This window comes from Amyelois transitella, chromosome 22 (assembly GCF_032362555.1).
Source record: "Amyelois transitella isolate CPQ chromosome 22, ilAmyTran1.1, whole genome shotgun sequence".
Classification (NCBI taxonomy): Eukaryota; Metazoa; Arthropoda; class Insecta; order Lepidoptera; family Pyralidae; genus Amyelois; species Amyelois transitella.
In genome coordinates this window covers 4,152,423-4,168,061 of record NC_083525.1, presented here as the reverse complement: position 1 = coordinate 4,168,061, position 15,639 = coordinate 4,152,423, and the positions used below count along the sequence as shown (strand labels likewise).

The 15,639-nt window shown below is 35.4% G+C and overlaps 3 protein-coding genes across 4 annotated transcripts; 1 reads left to right on the top strand and 2 right to left on the bottom strand.

Moving 5' to 3' along the window:
- Window positions 1-369: 369 nt before the first annotated feature.
- LOC106134209 (DNA replication ATP-dependent helicase/nuclease DNA2) lies at window positions 370-12,585 on the bottom strand. The gene is made up of 23 exons (XM_060950769.1): window positions 12,475-12,585; window positions 11,527-12,085; window positions 11,269-11,432; window positions 10,873-11,009; window positions 10,100-10,310; window positions 9,336-9,572; window positions 8,864-8,996; window positions 8,368-8,527; window positions 7,917-8,032; window positions 7,571-7,691; window positions 7,107-7,295; window positions 6,734-6,834; window positions 6,012-6,129; window positions 5,661-5,795; window positions 5,206-5,372; window positions 4,831-4,936; window positions 4,440-4,575; window positions 4,107-4,196; window positions 3,501-3,604; window positions 2,794-2,977; window positions 2,344-2,499; window positions 1,905-2,093; window positions 370-1,718 (listed from the first exon to the last, which is right to left on the bottom strand). Exons 1-23 carry the CDS (start codon window positions 12,499-12,501, stop codon window positions 1,518-1,520), a joined length of 3,741 nt encoding a protein of 1,246 aa, XP_060806752.1. The 5' UTR covers window positions 12,502-12,585; the 3' UTR covers window positions 370-1,517.
- Window positions 12,586-12,973: 388 nt separating this feature from the next.
- On the top strand, window positions 12,974-14,955 carry LOC106134195 (probable 18S rRNA (guanine-N(7))-methyltransferase). 2 transcript variants are annotated; one of them, XM_013334182.2, is made up of 6 exons: window positions 12,974-13,203; window positions 13,286-13,323; window positions 13,454-13,632; window positions 13,883-14,076; window positions 14,292-14,481; window positions 14,706-14,955. In XM_013334182.2, exons 1-6 carry the CDS (start codon window positions 13,165-13,167, stop codon window positions 14,894-14,896), a joined length of 831 nt encoding a protein of 276 aa, XP_013189636.1. In that variant the 5' UTR covers window positions 12,974-13,164; the 3' UTR covers window positions 14,897-14,955. The 2 variants fall into 2 exon arrangements, with proteins under 2 accessions (XP_013189636.1, XP_013189637.1); XM_013334183.2 differs by lacking the exon at window positions 12,974-13,203 and having other exon boundaries at window positions 13,286-13,371.
- A 5-nt stretch (window positions 14,956-14,960) lies between these two features.
- LOC106134196 (ATP synthase subunit C lysine N-methyltransferase) lies at window positions 14,961-15,622 on the bottom strand. The gene has a single exon (XM_013334184.2). It carries the CDS (start codon window positions 15,549-15,551, stop codon window positions 14,961-14,963), a length of 591 nt encoding a protein of 196 aa, XP_013189638.2. The 5' UTR covers window positions 15,552-15,622.
- Between the last annotated feature and the right edge of the window lie 17 nt (window positions 15,623-15,639).

Below are 15,639 nucleotides of genomic sequence, written 5' to 3'. Positions count from 1 at the left end.
TCTATTTCAAAAAAAATGTTAAAGGTTCTTCTACCTGAAAGTGAACGTTCAAAATGCGTTCCGTTTACTGGACATGTGATTGTTATTTAATAATGAAATGGAGCGTTACAAAATTTAAAAAGGTGGAAAGTAGAACAGCATGCTTTCCACCTACTATTTATTGTAGCACTCTAGTTATTCCATATGAACAGTATGGCTTATCAACATAATTATTATAAAAAGTCAGTTAAATAAATAATACATTTTATTACATGCGCTTATAAACCTAAAAATAAAACATCCTCATTTCAAAATATCTTTTGAGATAGAGAGATACTTTATTGCCGTTGCACTAGAAAATACAAGAAATTCTGCATATAAAGAAATAATACGTATTGACCAAAAAATACTAAGTTGACAATATCTTCGGAGCAGAAATTAATTTACCTTCTTGTAATAATGAGCGGATAAGAAGTCAGTCTCTTGGTATTAACTTTTAGCAAAACACAGGCCACCTAAACCCTGACTTACCCACACCAGGATCGTCGTTACAAGCTGACCTACGGCTGCTTTCCAGATAGCCGAGGACGCAATGCCAGGAGAATGATGGCACAGGGTAAGCAAATAATACTTGCCCAATTATACAAATTGACATCGAAAATACTTTATTTCGATAAAAAACAATATTTTTAAGGTTCACAATTTATAATTTTCTACCTACATCAGAAAACATGATAAGAATTCAACATGTTTAAGTACATCAAACTTAAAAATCTAAAACAAGACATTAAAAAAAAATAACAGAACTACAAAAATCTATACCGCATGCTATTCGTCTAAATGTCTAGTCTCTCGCAGGAGAGAAATGCATGAGTCAACCTAAATGCATTGGTGTATACAAATACTGATAGTTAATATTTGATATTGCGTGTCCTGCATTAAACTTACCGATTGAATCGTCGAGAGAATTCAGTTGGTTCGAACATTTTGACCAACTTGTACACAATACAAATACAAACACGATGTGATGTTTTAAGTGAGTGGCGCAGTTTTATGTCTACCCTCAAAAATAATACAGCCATATGGCTCATTACGGTTGTGAAGGGTAGGTATTACAAAAGTTACATTAAATTACCCACTCTGAGATTTTATAACAGAATATTTAATAATACCCTCTTTATCACAAGGAGAACAGTGCTATGCATGACTTTGCAGTAGATCTTTTGTTCGAGTTTGTTTGACAAACACGCATACGGCCCACCTAAAACAGCGAGCCGTGGAAGTATAACTAACGCGGAAAAACCACTCACCCTTTACTTGATAAAAATTGGCTTAATTTGAAAAAGATGGAAAGTAAAACAGGCAATTTTTTAAGTCTGTAATTTCTTTTTATTGAGTCGGTTTTCTAAGTCGGTTAAACTTCCGCGAGGTGAGCGGTCATCATTACTTACGAACGTCCGCAATTTTATGGGAACATTTAATTTGGAATTTGGAATTCTCTATATAAGTCTTCTCTATAACATTTATTAAATTCATGATTATGTAACAAATTTTCTATATCTACCCTCTATTTCACTAACGGTTTCTTTACTTAAAGGCACTTGCACACTAGCTTGTATAAGTCTCTGTAACGGCGCGTATCTTTTGAGCGCCTTGGAGTTCCCTACTACTATGAACTTATGTTTCGCTCGAGTCACGCTGACGGCTAAACGACGCTGGTCGTTCAGAACTTCGCCTTCCTGTAGACAAAGGCTTTGATTAACTTATACGCTGACTTACATAATCAGCACTTGAGTGATTTACTTAAACATCTATCCTTAAAAACCACCGTCTTTCCTTAAAGACTTGAATGCACATTCTAGCAAATTCATTTCAATCACACAAGCAAAGCGAAAGCTAGATAAAGAAGCTGACTAATCACTAACCTTAACTTTAGAGGCGTCTTCCCTAACATCGCTCCTGGTACACGAGTATATAATAACAGACTTGTCTCGCCCTTGGAATTGGTCGACAGTGCTGGCCTCTACTGAGAAAACGCTGAGAGTCCGCCGAAGAAGGCCGACTTGGTCGCGGTACGGCGCTATGACTCCTATATCTGAAGATTTGACGCCACCCTATTGAAAATAAATTACGAGTGGGCTATAAAAATTATACAACAGGTTAAAAAGATCACATTTCTGTCTTTCTCGTGCAAGTACAATAAGTCTGTCTGACATAAAGAAAGTTTACTTAAGTTAGATACACAATTTGTTCTCGTTAATACACACTTGGTAGATATAAGAACTGTTAGTTGTAGGAATGCCACCACACACATAATGTGTGACTGCAAGATTATGAAATGAGTGGATTATCGTGACTATTGACCTCGATCAATGCTTCAGCTAAGGCCAGCACCACACAGCCCTCGGTCTGGTTGGCGCACGCGCGGGCGCCGCTCGCCGGCACGTGTACGAACACGGCCGCCAACTCGGGCTTGGGACTGCAGGCTTGTGACAACCATTCTGATTTACAGGATATTTTCTGTGCGTGATAAAAAATTTGTTAAATATCTTCTGAATTAGAAACATTCTGAAGGTAAAAAATTACTCTAATTTCTCTTCATTCTGAGTCTCTTGCATGCTCAAGATTCCATACAGTACAGTACAGTAATGAAAATAAAGTTTATAAACTCATTACTGTACTTAGGCTAAATAACATCGATATTTTAATATATCATTTGGAAATAAAAGCGAAATAAGGTTTATATAAAAACGTGACCATGCAAAAAATAGTCGCCAAATCACCAAGAGGCTGAAGGAGGAAAATATTCTTTACCTGTACATCAATGTTAAGCCTAGCTTCAGCAATCTTTTCGTCAGCGCACTTGAGTTGAGATTTATATGAGACTACATTAGCAAAGTCCACTAGAGCTTGGTTCATTCTGTACTGCAGCTGTAATGTAGAAGTGGCTTCTTCTCTCATAAGCCGGTGGAACAAACTCTCTTCCATACCGAGACGCCTGATAATAAATAAAATTGTGTAACGGAGAGCAAAAACAATATAGATGTTTTATTGCTAAATAACTATGCTAATAAAATTGTTTCTTTCTTATAAAATGAATCCTCTTTATCTTAATAAAGCTACTCTCAAGACTCAGTAAACTCCTAATTATCAGAGATAAAAATAGATAAATTGTAACCATACAGAAAGGCAAAACAAAATTGAGAGATAAATGTAGGAAAATGAAACGAAGCAAAAGCGTAGCGAGCATCTGATGATTACAAGAAAAATGTTTTTGTCACCAAGAAAATGAAAATAACTTATGAATGTACATCCCATGTTCTATATTTTATTCTACCAATCAAGCCAATTGAATTTCGTTGCAATTTCACAGGTTTGAATTTTTACACTGGAATGAGACATCAAAGGACCGAACGAAATATTGAAGATAGCCGTTTCATATTTTCTACATACAAGTTCAACATTCCGTTTTATTTCATTTTTTAATTTAACTAAGTATATTTAGAGATGATAATTAATACTTCGCTGCACGACTCCTGACGACGGGCGGCAGCTGTTCAGGATCGCCGACCAACACGAAGCGTTTGGCGGCGAACAGCGGCCTCAGCACTGTGCACTGCAACACCTGGGGAATTATAATGATGGTTAGTGAAAAGACGATCATGTGTTCAAGGAATAAGGCAACCTCATAGTAGGTAATTATAAGAATCATGATACAACAAATCAATGGTGATCCCTTACAAAGCTGAGCCAATAGTCATAGGGCTCAAAGCCCACGTATAGCTGAAAGCTTATACACATATAATTGTGATTTAACAAATTCATTAGCTGATTGATTTTAACAATCTACTTGTGAAGCAAGACATGTTTAATAGATTTTAAATTTATTCGTTGCATTATACTTTTTATAAATACTTAATACAGGTATTAAACACGCACGTGACGTACGTACCTTTATTTTATATCGGACGTTTCGAATCATGTTACAATTATCAGTGGTCAACTACAGATAAAACAAAGGTATGTTATGTTACGTGCGCGTTTATTACCTGTATTATTTATAAATAAAATAAAGTCATGTTTTTTTTTCTACCAGACCAGCATAGAAGCACCAAAGTCTTCATTACCTGCGTAGCCTCGTCCACAATGCAGACGTCGAATGTCGTACGCGACAGCATTGCATGGGCTGCTCCCAGACATGTCACGCCTACTACTTCCTGCAGCAAAACATGGAAATTAAGACAACTTTGTCTTGGATAGAAAGCGTAGTGGCGAACTGTGTCGAAAATTTTCTTCTCTCTCTCTCTCTTTTTCTTGCAAAACGAAAAAAAACAGGAAAAAAATCATACACTCTTTTGGGAACACGCAAAGATGAGAAAGCGAGCCACACATCGACTGGCAACATCGCCTTCAGATATAACACTGATATTGATAAAGAGATGTTTATGTCTAAGTAATACCATGGCGCCGTATAACGCCTCCAACTCGCGTGTAGTGCGGCAGTGGGCAGCCAGGCGTTGTTCACAGCGGCTGGCAACGCTGGGGGACACTCTGCCTGCAGAACCGAGGCGCATCACTGATATGGATTCTGGAAGCCTGTTAGAAAGAAGATAAATATATTTCGAATTAAATTTTTTAGCTAAAAAGTGTTCTGTACCTGTTTCTGAGGCACTTTTAGTTTCTGCTTCTTGGTTGAAATATGGCAATCCGAAAAAAACATTAATAATAAGGCCATTCGAACCACTCGAAAATGCTGAAGAATTGGGATATGTCAAGTTCATATATCTTTTTTCCGTAACGATTATGGGAACCATGAAAATATAAGTCATTTAATATAATAAAAATCGTTACCTGCTTAGTACATTGTCCACAGCGGAGTGTGTGTGCGCGGTGACAAGAACCCGTTGTTTCAGGGCCACCAACATTTGTATCAGCACGCTGATGGTTTGGGTTTTTCCTGCAATCAGTATATTACTACTGCTTTCAGACTAGAAGTATTATCAAAAAATGGTCACAACACAACAACTTTGTTATATTTATATTGACAAAAATGCAACCCAGGCTCCTAGTTAATATTTTTTTTGGAACCTTTGTATGTCGAGTAGTGAGAGAATTCAAAACTGCTCTTTGCTGTCGAATATTTAAATACTGGAAGATACAGTCGTAAAAATTATCCAACTTCTTTTTTAAAACATGTAGTAATAATAATAACCTAATATCACTTACCTGTACCAGGCAAGCCTTGCAATAACGCATAGTTTTGAGCTGCTAATGCCTTCAAAACTGCTCTTTGTTGTTGAATATTCAAAGACCGCATCAATTTGGTGCCGAGGCGGCCCACGTCACGGGGCAGCTTCTTGTCGAATTTAGGCTCTTCTTTGTCTATTATCAACCTAAAAGAAGTTTAGTCGAAGCATTTAGTAGGATAAGAAGTATACACAGTGATACAAAGATATGCAAATAATAAAACTATTTCACATCTTCACCTGTGACTAGCAGAAAATTTAAAAAAGAACTGGTGTACTCCCCAGAGAGGCCAGACAGCAACCACGACTAACACCAAGAGGATGATGACAGACAGAAAATATCACAGTAATCTTTTGTAATTTTACATAAAATTTAATATATTATATCTAAAATATGTTATAAAGAAACAAATAGGTATAGAAAGAACGACTTACTTCCTAAGTGTAAGAGCACGATCACTGTCTTCCATCAGCACTCCAAGGTTGGTCAAATTGTTAACGACTGTTGCATATGACTCGTATGTGTCTATATGGAATTTTGTGCTTTTGTCCATTCGCCGACTTACATCTCTGAAAAAATAATTATTTATTTGACCATATCTAATGCGCGTATATTGAACCACTTATGAGGCAAAAAGATTCTAAAATGCCGAATACGTAATACGCAACATTGAAAAACCACCTACTAAGTGGTCTATGCAATAACCAAAATATTTAAAATCTTTGGAAACACACAGGGTAATTTGCGGCTGAAATAATGACTCCTTTTCCATAAATTTTCATTACCTCTCCAAGAGTATGTGCATTTCGTTTTCATTGGCTACTGTTACAACACCAGCAGCAATCCACGGTCGATTGTCGAGGCTCACTATAGAAAATTCACCTTCTTGAGGTCCTTTTCTGTCTGAAATAATTAAAAATTTAAGATTGGAGACTAATTTGTTATATTATTTTATCTATTTATCTACAGTAAACATGCACCGAGACATTAATAAAAATGCTTTATGTTTTAGATTGTTACTGCAACATACACAACCAATTTAATCTTCCTCCTCCTGACTTTCAGTCCCGGTTGCATCCTCACCACTCTGAAGAGAAGCCCAGGGTATATCTTTGACCATGGAACCTGAATTGTGTAAGTCAGGTTTTTACACGAAGCGACTCCCATCTGACCTCCGCAACCTTTGCAGGTAAACCCGTATTGGATCGATCATGGTTACACATCCAGTTTCCTGAATGTCCATGTATCCTCACAATGTTTTCACTCACCGTAAGAGCATCGGTTAGTAACCTGGTAACTTTCGAAAATAGTCATTAATAGGTACATGGCCGAGGTGGGATTCGAACCTATGCCTTTCTGCGCCACACGCATTGATACAACCACCGTCGCTCGCACAATAAATTTATTGATTGGGAATAATTCTTAAACACTTTTTCTACAAGTACTTTTATGTATACTACAACGAAGATGTTAAGCAGTGCTTTACATAATGATAATATTTGTATACCCGTATGTTCCTCGCTGCGTTGAAAAATATGTAAGTATCTATCCTCTGATCCAACAACCGACTTCAATGTTAGATTTGGTGCGCAACTGCCCCGCTTAGATCTGCAACAATTTCAAAATTTGCAATTAATTTTTGCCTATAATATTAATGGATCCCGTGATATGTGCTACATATTGCTGGAAATACTTTATAGATAGAAAGATAAACTCTTTTTTTGCATTTTATAAGAGTAAGACATTCAAAACCACACAAAAGAGAAAGATGGTACAAAGTAAGTAGTTTGGTATATTATGTATTTAAAGGTGTTCTCACGAATACTTTACACAATATTAGTGTTTCTAAAACTACTGGACCAAGTGACTCCTTTACAGACCTCTTCTCAGGGCTGTCAGTCCACAGGGAATGCAATGGCGCAGTCGAGTGCTGGGCTCCCTCCTCTATCCTCAACAATGCTGTCCATTGCTTGAAATACTTTATGTGATCTAATGAAAGGTGACCCAGTGCAATGTCCCGTAGTTTTGATAGTGGATGCGTTTCCGATACCGTTGGTCCGTCACAGTGCCTACAAAAAATGTGCGTTAATCAATAAAAAAAAAATAAGTTAAACATTCCCAACACTCAATGCGGTTTCTCTTTAAATTCTAAAGAGTTAAGCAAAGGTATTGCATATCATCTTTTCATTATTTCTTCTTTCATTTCTTTCATTAACCTAAGAGGTAAAGTGTGAGGGAATAAGACATATATCTTGTCAAAGTTACCTTTGATTCGGGATTTTTCCTCGTTTAGTCTTCACGACTGAGCAACATATTATTAAAGCGAATGTAAAATATTCCTCACCACAAATGCAGTGAACAGAGAGTGAGATAAGGGCACTTGGAGCAGGCATTCTCATGATGTATAGGATCGGGCAACTTCTGCTGGAGGAGAGACGACGCTTCCTCGATGTCACCTATTTGTTCTGGAGGCGAAAGAGAAAGGTACAGTTAAGAAAAATAATATTCATGTAATTACTGAAATAAACTATGGACTATTGATTTTTACACAGAGACTGTCGGTTGACCTCCGACACCTAGCCCCGCCATAATAATGTCAAAAATAGATTTATTGTTTATTTAGCTTTGTTTGGCCTCTAATATTTATTTATTTTTATTTATTTAAATAAAATTTTATAGTTCGTTTGTACCTGTGTCGCCATCTGTGAGAGTGGTAGACAAATGTTGTACGAGTTGGTTCCGAAGCATGATGAGGTCTCGCCGCTCGGGGTACCCGCAGCTTACTTCACGTAACTCCACGCGTTCCCTTTAATAAAAGAAAAATAAACAAAAAGTAATAATCTAGGTGGCCTTAGTTTTTTGGGGACTAAAACTTCTGTCTTCATTTTAAGAGAAGAATACGTGATGTAAATAATAATACCTACTAGTAATAAAAATCTTAAAACACGCCCTTATTTACCTAACTGTAATCGGTGAACGGAGCTTCAAGAACTCAAAATGTGGTTTCGTGTATTTATTTAAGATGCTGTAACATGTATAATTTTTACAATTATTATTTCTCAACAAACAGATAAGAAACTAGTACATATTTGTATAAACTTTCTTTCCTCCCCAATCAGCATAAGACATTTGGTTATTTACTTTAGATAAAGCAGCAACCCTCGCTGCAGACTGGTAGTTGGGTCCTCGTCCCGCTGCAGACTGAGCATCATGCCGTACAGCACCACTTGGCCGCGGTGCTCGGCCGATACTGAGGCTTTACCGCTTTTCAGTTCCAGCGGAACTATAGCTTTCTCTCGACCTGAAAATGTTGCAAATTTAAAAATTATATATTCTATTGACTTCAGTAATCTCATAAGGTGAACTTATTGGCTAAGACTGCAAAAAGAAGCACGCGCATACAGCAGATATAAAGAATGCAATACACCTACATTAATCACTGTGAACCAACAGTCTTGAAAAGATGGAAAGGCCACATTCAGCTATATAGGCTTAATGACGGAATTGAGATTAAACGGTAACAGCTATCGCCTAAAATAAGAACCGAAAATTTATAAGCCTTCGCCTCGATTGACTATTAGAATGTGCACGAAATATAAACAACTATTTAAAGAAAAGATTAAAATAAAAAGAATACCTTTCCTGTCGTGAATGGTTACTTGCAATGTGGCATCGATTTTTCCTTTCAAACCCAATTGTGGACAACATAAATTTTCTTCTATATCCAAAATCTTATCTATGTGCCCATTCCATTTATCTTTTTGTGGTTGCTGTAAATAGAATTTAATATAAGACTTGCTTGAAAAAATATTTAACAGAATGACCAAAATGTAGTCATACCTTTTGGTCATTTTGTTAAATATTGGACAATATTATTAAGTAATTTTTTAAATGTCCCATATTAATAATTAACACTTTTAAATTTGAATGCATGGTACAAATACTCAGTCTGGCGAAGAGTGTTCCCGTTTGTCGCCGACGAGTACTACCATCACGTATTTACCCTTACGGGTTAGACAGAGCCAACAGTCTTAAGAAACTATAAGACTAAGTTCAACTGTATGACTTAATGATGCATTTGAGAATTGTGTAACTTTATAAATGCTTACTTGTCGAACCACTGTAGGAGGAGAAACTCCGACATAATTAATCATAAATTCTGATAATGGAGTGATATAAATTTGTATATTAGACCGGGCTTCTTCTTCAGTTATTCCAGCATCATATAGCCTTTGCAATGATTCCTTGATTATTAGATCTGCTTCATAACTCAACTGTTTTTCATCCATTATTTGTTGAGTTAGAGCTTTTTGTACTAACTCGTGAATAAGTATACCTACTGTCATCTGTAAATTACATGTTAATAAATAATTATCATTAATGTTTTAATATAAATAATAAAAATTATTATTGACTTAACAAAATAATAATCAGTTTATTTGTTCTTTAGGTACAAAAGCAAACATTAATGTAAGGATGTTTCACCAAGTGGCGAACCCTGTGGAACTCCTGTATATTATGCCCGGATAAGTTGATTCTAGGGCCTTAGATTATTCATTGAACTCCAAACACTAAAAAATTTCATACATACATATAATCACGTCTATATCCCTTGCAGGGTAGACAGAGCCAACAGTCTTGTAAAGACTAATAGGCCACGTTCAGCTGTTTGGCTTTAAGATGGAATTGAGATTCAAATAGTGACAGGTTGCCAGCCCATCGCCTAAAAGAAGAATCCCAAGTTTATAAGCCTACCCCTTAGTCGCCTTTTACAACATCCATGGGAAAGAGATGGAGTGGTCCTATTCTTTTTTCTATTCGTGCTGGGAACCATAGGGCAAAAAATTTCAAAACCAGAATTTCAAATACTTACAGCTGTATTGGCACAGTCTATGCCCTTCCACTGTTCTTGTAAAATGGCTTTGCGTTTACAAAACACTCCACTGACGACACTAGTGCTGGATATCAGGTGATCCGGCCGCAGCACTAGCAGTCCTGAAGTGTTACCCACATAAAACTGATTAGAGGAATTCCTACAAGCCAGCACACTTACTATTTCGCCTGGTGATAATGGTGTGTCAAGCCTGAAAACAATATAATTTTGTTTATTTCCCTATAAATCAAATATGATTTGAAATACAAGAGAGGAAGGCTCATATTGCAGATGAAGCTAATATAGAATATTAATATGCTGGTTTTCAGAACAACAAAAAGAAATTATGCTTTTTTTAAATAAAAGAAAGAGGATGCTGCCTGATTGACTCACATAGCATAAACTACTAGACTACATTAGACTTGAAATAAAGCATACTGGTTCCTTATGCAGTCCAGGGGACTAAAAGAGGATTTCCAGGAATTCTTCACAGAACAGAATTGTTCATGATTATTCATTTTATGTGGGCAGAATAGTGGGCGTACTCTAATTACTATTTGCTAACTTGTATTTGGTAACCCTGCCATATAACACTATTAGCTCTATGCAGTTTTTATTCCAAATAATGTCTTTAATTTGTAGGTAAATAAAATAATAGTAACAGACCATAAATGTGATGATGATAACAACAGTACCTACTTAGTATTAATAACTATAACAAAGTTAACATAAATGGTACACTTTTAGAAATTATAATAAGTTTTATAGCTCACCAAATGCCTTCAACAAAACAAGTGCCTTTGTTGTTGTTGCTGTTTTTTAATCTGATGTCTAGCCTATTCACATGGCGTTTTACTGATAAAACTTCACAGCGCTGAATAATTGTAAGATCCAGGTCCTCTTGGGTGTCCTTTAATTAAAAGAAGGGAAACAGTTAACATTTGCTTTTTATTTCACAAATAGGTAGCTACATCAAATAATCTTTATTTCCCTACAATTTGTTCTATTCATCAAAAATAGGGAAGTTAGTGTAAACTTCTATGATATAATAGTTATGACTCCCAGTTAAGAGTCTCAGGTAAGGTCAATTCTTGGAAAAGTCCTGATGCAGGTGCAACGGATAAATATATATGTAAAGTAAATAGCTTCTTGACATTAGAAATACCTACCTCCATTTCACCAACGTCCCATTCCTCACCAAACATGTCCCCGACATCTTGTTCACAAAACTCCAGTGATTTTATAGTTGACCCTGATTTAGATGGCGACACTTCTATGTGACTAAATTTTTCAGGGGTCAGTAGTTTTCTAATATGAGGGGATTTACAAAATGCTGAAAGTAAATAATCAATAATATTTATTACAATTTGTCTATAATGTGAATATATTTATTGTAAAAATTCATCTTCATCTTAATAATAATTTACCTTCCAAAGGACTCCTTTCAGGTGTCTTACTACTCCTCTTCCCATTAACACCAAAATCCTCACTAACAATGATTTGTTTTTTAGGTGTAAATATATTCTCTGTGACCATTTCATGATTTCCATTTATATGATTTGTTACCTTATTTTTAGTACAATTATCATTTTCTAACTTTTTGGGACTAAGTGGTAATCGTTTATTTTCTGTATCAGTTGTATACGTTTTTAATATAGATTTAGCTTGATTTACTCCCTTATTTTCATTATTATTCTGCTTTTGAGGTGATTTACAAGTGATTTTACAAGGAGAATTTGCCTTAATTTTCTTAAATACCTGCTCTCCTGTTTGCTCATATTTGACTGTAACTTTATTTGGTACATTTATCAACTTGTGAGTGTCTACTTGAACAGGCGAATTAGCCTTCCTTTTTGTGGTCAGTCTAGAAGTTTGGGCATCTTGTGATATTGTTGTTTCTTTGTTGGTAGACTGACAATTATTTTTAGTAAAAAAATGAGTAATAGATTTCTGTTTTTGCGATTGATTAGATGATTGTGACTGCGTCTAAAAAATATAATTTGGAAGGAGGAACATATTAGCAGAACCTTGAAATAATTACAATCCTGTCTTTCCATTTCATTTGGCATAATTATAAGATTATACCTAATTATCTGGTATAATTGGTTTATCATACAACTACTGTAGAGATTTAGGAATCTTTGAAATAAGAAGAATTCAGCATTATATAACTTTATGATATCTTTTTATACCTCACCATCACACCAAAAACTTATGAACGATTTAAGCGTGTGCTCGTTGAGAATTAAAAATTGGAAAAATCGAAACAGTCATAGTAATTTTAATAACTCGAAGATTATTGAAGTGAAGTATTATAAAGTACATGCAGAAATAAGGCTGTTCTGTGTCTCATTTACAATTCAAATAGGTCATACCTTTTTTAAGCTCAGTGTTTTACGCATTGTATTTTAAAAATAATTAATAAAATAAGTAAACATGAAACAAGATAAACATACACCCCTGCCGCGCTTTTCGTGCTGTCAATGTCGTAGTGAGAGAATGAGGGCTGCTAATTAGTTACCTACATACTTTTTCTGTCAATGTCAATTTTGTTCAATTGTCATTTTGTTATTGTTGCCAGTTATCTCCGAATTAAAGGCGCTAGATCGGTCCAAAAAAAAAAGAGACGGTCAAGAAGATTATGGTCAATTTCGCCGAGCCAAGAAATGTTGTTCAATAACTTGAGTCAAACTATCATCATCATCGATCAGTTTAGCGTCAGAATAAGAGCGTTACGAATTTTGGTCGCTGCGTACGTGCTGACGTATGCTGAATAAAAAGCGCCAATTTTAACGCTGAAATCTTTTAATGTTGGCTACATTGTCATTGTCAAAATCAGCTGACTTTTGAAAGCACTGTCAATGTCACAAAAAACTTCATGTGGTCACATGGGTGGCACAATCGCATTGTTTTCGTTTTCCAACTTGGAGGCTAGGTTATGTTATCTTTGCTTGTTCTTTCTATGAGATCTTTCTCTCGCATAAAAATGTTCTCTTTCCAATCTTAGAAATTATATAGTGAACTCATATTCCTTGCAGCAAAAAGAAATTTATAATAAAAATACAATGTCAAAAAGGCCAGAACATCAAGCACCGCCCGAAGTGGTAAAAATGTTTACATATACTTTTTATCAATACTGATATATAAAATAACTGAATAATGAAACTAATAAAATATATTTTTCAGTTCTACAATGAAGATGAAGCAAGAAAATATACCCAGAAGTAAGTAAAACTAACAAGTGTAAATACATCGTTACAATTACTTTTTGTGTAGGTAATACCTAGTTGGTTTTATTTTTGTTTAACTTTTACTAATTGATTTGGACCTGGTACATACTAATTTTTATTACAGCTCAAGGATCATTGATATTCAAGCACAGATGACTGAAAGATGCTTAGAACTGTTGTTGTTACCTGAGGATACTCCTTGCCTCCTCTTAGATATTGGCTGTGGGTCTGGCTTATCAGGAGCAGTGCTTGAAGAAAATGGACACATGTGGTTTGGAATGGATATTTCTCCTGCTATGCTAGGTAATTATTTCACTATTTGCATCATAGAAAAAACCAATAATGGAATGTCAAAATCTGGATAGGACGATAATAAGAACTTTAGGTGATATTTTTTAGTTCTCTTTTTTATTCAAGAAGGTATATTGGAGTTTTCATCCCTGGATTATAGTATCAACTAAAAATTATTGTACAAAATTTTTAAGCCAGGATACCTTTACTCAGTGTTTAAATTTACATGTGAATGAAGACTATTAACAAAAATTATCTTTAGATGTTGCTGTGGAACGTGAAACAGAAGGTGACCTGGTCCTGGCCGACATTGGACAGGGAGTGCCATTCAGAGCTGGCTGTTTTGATGGTGCTGTCTCGGTCTCTGCCCTCCAGTGGCTGTTCAATGCTGACAAGAAATCACATAAACCTGTCAAAAGACTGCATGTATTTTTTAGCACATTATATGCTGCATTGGTAAGTTATTGGTTACCAAATTTTTCACCACTTTTTTTTCTTTTAAGTTTTTTATGTTGTGTGATTATAGAAAAATTTGACAAAATAACACACATTATGTTTCCTAAGATTGCAGGAGTGCTACTATGCATGTTGTGAATAGATTTAGCAAAGATAAAAATACTAATCTTGAATTTGTTTGTTTAAGTGATATTATAATAAACTTATATTTGCAGTCAAGATCAGCCAGAGCAGTCTTCCAGTTCTACCCTGAAAATGAAAATCAGATAGAACTGCTAACAGGGCAAGCAATGAAGGCTGGTTTCTATGGAGGTGTAGTAATAGACTACCCAAACTCTGCCAAAGCAAAGAAATTCTACTTGGTACTTATGACAGGTGGTGCTGGTCCATTGCCTCAAGCTTTAGGTACTACACCTTGTTTTGTTATAAATATGCACACATAAAACCTTTTCCCCCTAAGGGACAGGCAGGGCCAGTAGACTTGAAGCCACATATAGCTTTGGCTTGGTGATTGAATTGAAATTCAGTTTTGTAGCCCATTGCATAACAGAATTATGTTGAAATTTTTTTTTGTATTTTCGCTTAATTTCTTTTCTATAGATTTTATAGCTTGTATATGATTATTTCAGGTACTGAAGAATCAGATAACAGTCTTCAAGTGAAATATGCAAGAAGAGAAGCCAGTAAGAATGCTCGTGGTAAACCTCTCAAAAATACTAGAGCTTGGCTTCTAGAGAAAAAAGAAAGAAGGAGAAAGCAAGGAAAAGACACTAAACCTGACACGAAATACACAGGCAGAAAGAGAAGTGGACGGTTTTGAATAAAACAAAGTGTACATAACTACTATTTACTAAGATAAATTATTTCTATAAATTTAAATATTTTTATCTTTTTACAACATATTTCCATACAGTATCTACCCCATGACCTATTGTTTCGATTGGTATCATATTAGGAAGAGGAAACCTACATGCGACAACCACTGTACCACTGTTAGTCTCATTGAGGAGTTTCTTCTCAAAGTCTCTCATCATCTGTTCAACACCAAATATCACTATATTCTCATATGGCTTTAAATCAAAATTCCATAAGTTTTTCCTATAAAACCTAGTGTCACGGCATTGAGGAGTAAATAAAGCTGCTACTCTAGAGTAATAAACTAACCATGGATTAAGTTCAACACCCTCAGCTTTGAATCCAAGTTTAGCAGCTGTAAACACGATCCTACCATCTCCGGAGCCAACGTCTAATAGTCTGCCACTGCGGCCTGCTAGAGCTTTACTAACTCCGGCTATTTGTTCAGTTGTAGCAGGAACATATGGTAAACAAATTTTCCTCAAAGCGGGAGATACGAATGGGATACAAACAATACTGACACCTGCGGCTAAACCACCAGTAACATAAATTAATGTTTTTCCAATATATGATAAGTTTTTAGGGGTTTTAGATTCACTTCCTTGAAGTATTTGATCCATATTTCATTATGTGCAAATATTAAATGTTATATACCAATTTATAATTTTTGTAGGTTATGTGTTGATTTTTTCTTTTGCTAAGAGTACG

Coding starts and splice junctions, on each gene's coding strand:
- LOC106134209 (XM_060950769.1), bottom strand. CDS start 12,501: ATGCGTAAAACACTGAGCTTAAAAAAG. Junction 3,605..4,106: donor TTGTGGACGAGGCTACGCAG/GTAATGAAGACT, acceptor ATAATTCCCCAG/GTGTTGCAGTGCACAGTGCT. Junction 2,094..2,343: donor TAGCTGAAGCATTGATCGAG/GTCAATAGTCAC, acceptor TATTTTCAATAG/GGTGGCGTCAAATCTTCAGA.
- LOC106134195 (XM_013334182.2), top strand. CDS start 13,165: ATGTCAAAAAGGCCAGAACATCAAGCACCGCCCGAAGTG. Junction 13,633..13,882: donor TATTTCTCCTGCTATGCTAG/GTAATTATTTCA, acceptor AATTATCTTTAG/ATGTTGCTGTGGAACGTGAA. Junction 14,482..14,705: donor TCCATTGCCTCAAGCTTTAG/GTACTACACCTT, acceptor TGATTATTTCAG/GTACTGAAGAATCAGATAAC.
- LOC106134196 (XM_013334184.2), bottom strand. CDS start 15,551: ATGGATCAAATACTTCAAGGAAGTGAATCTAAAACCCCTAAAAACTTA.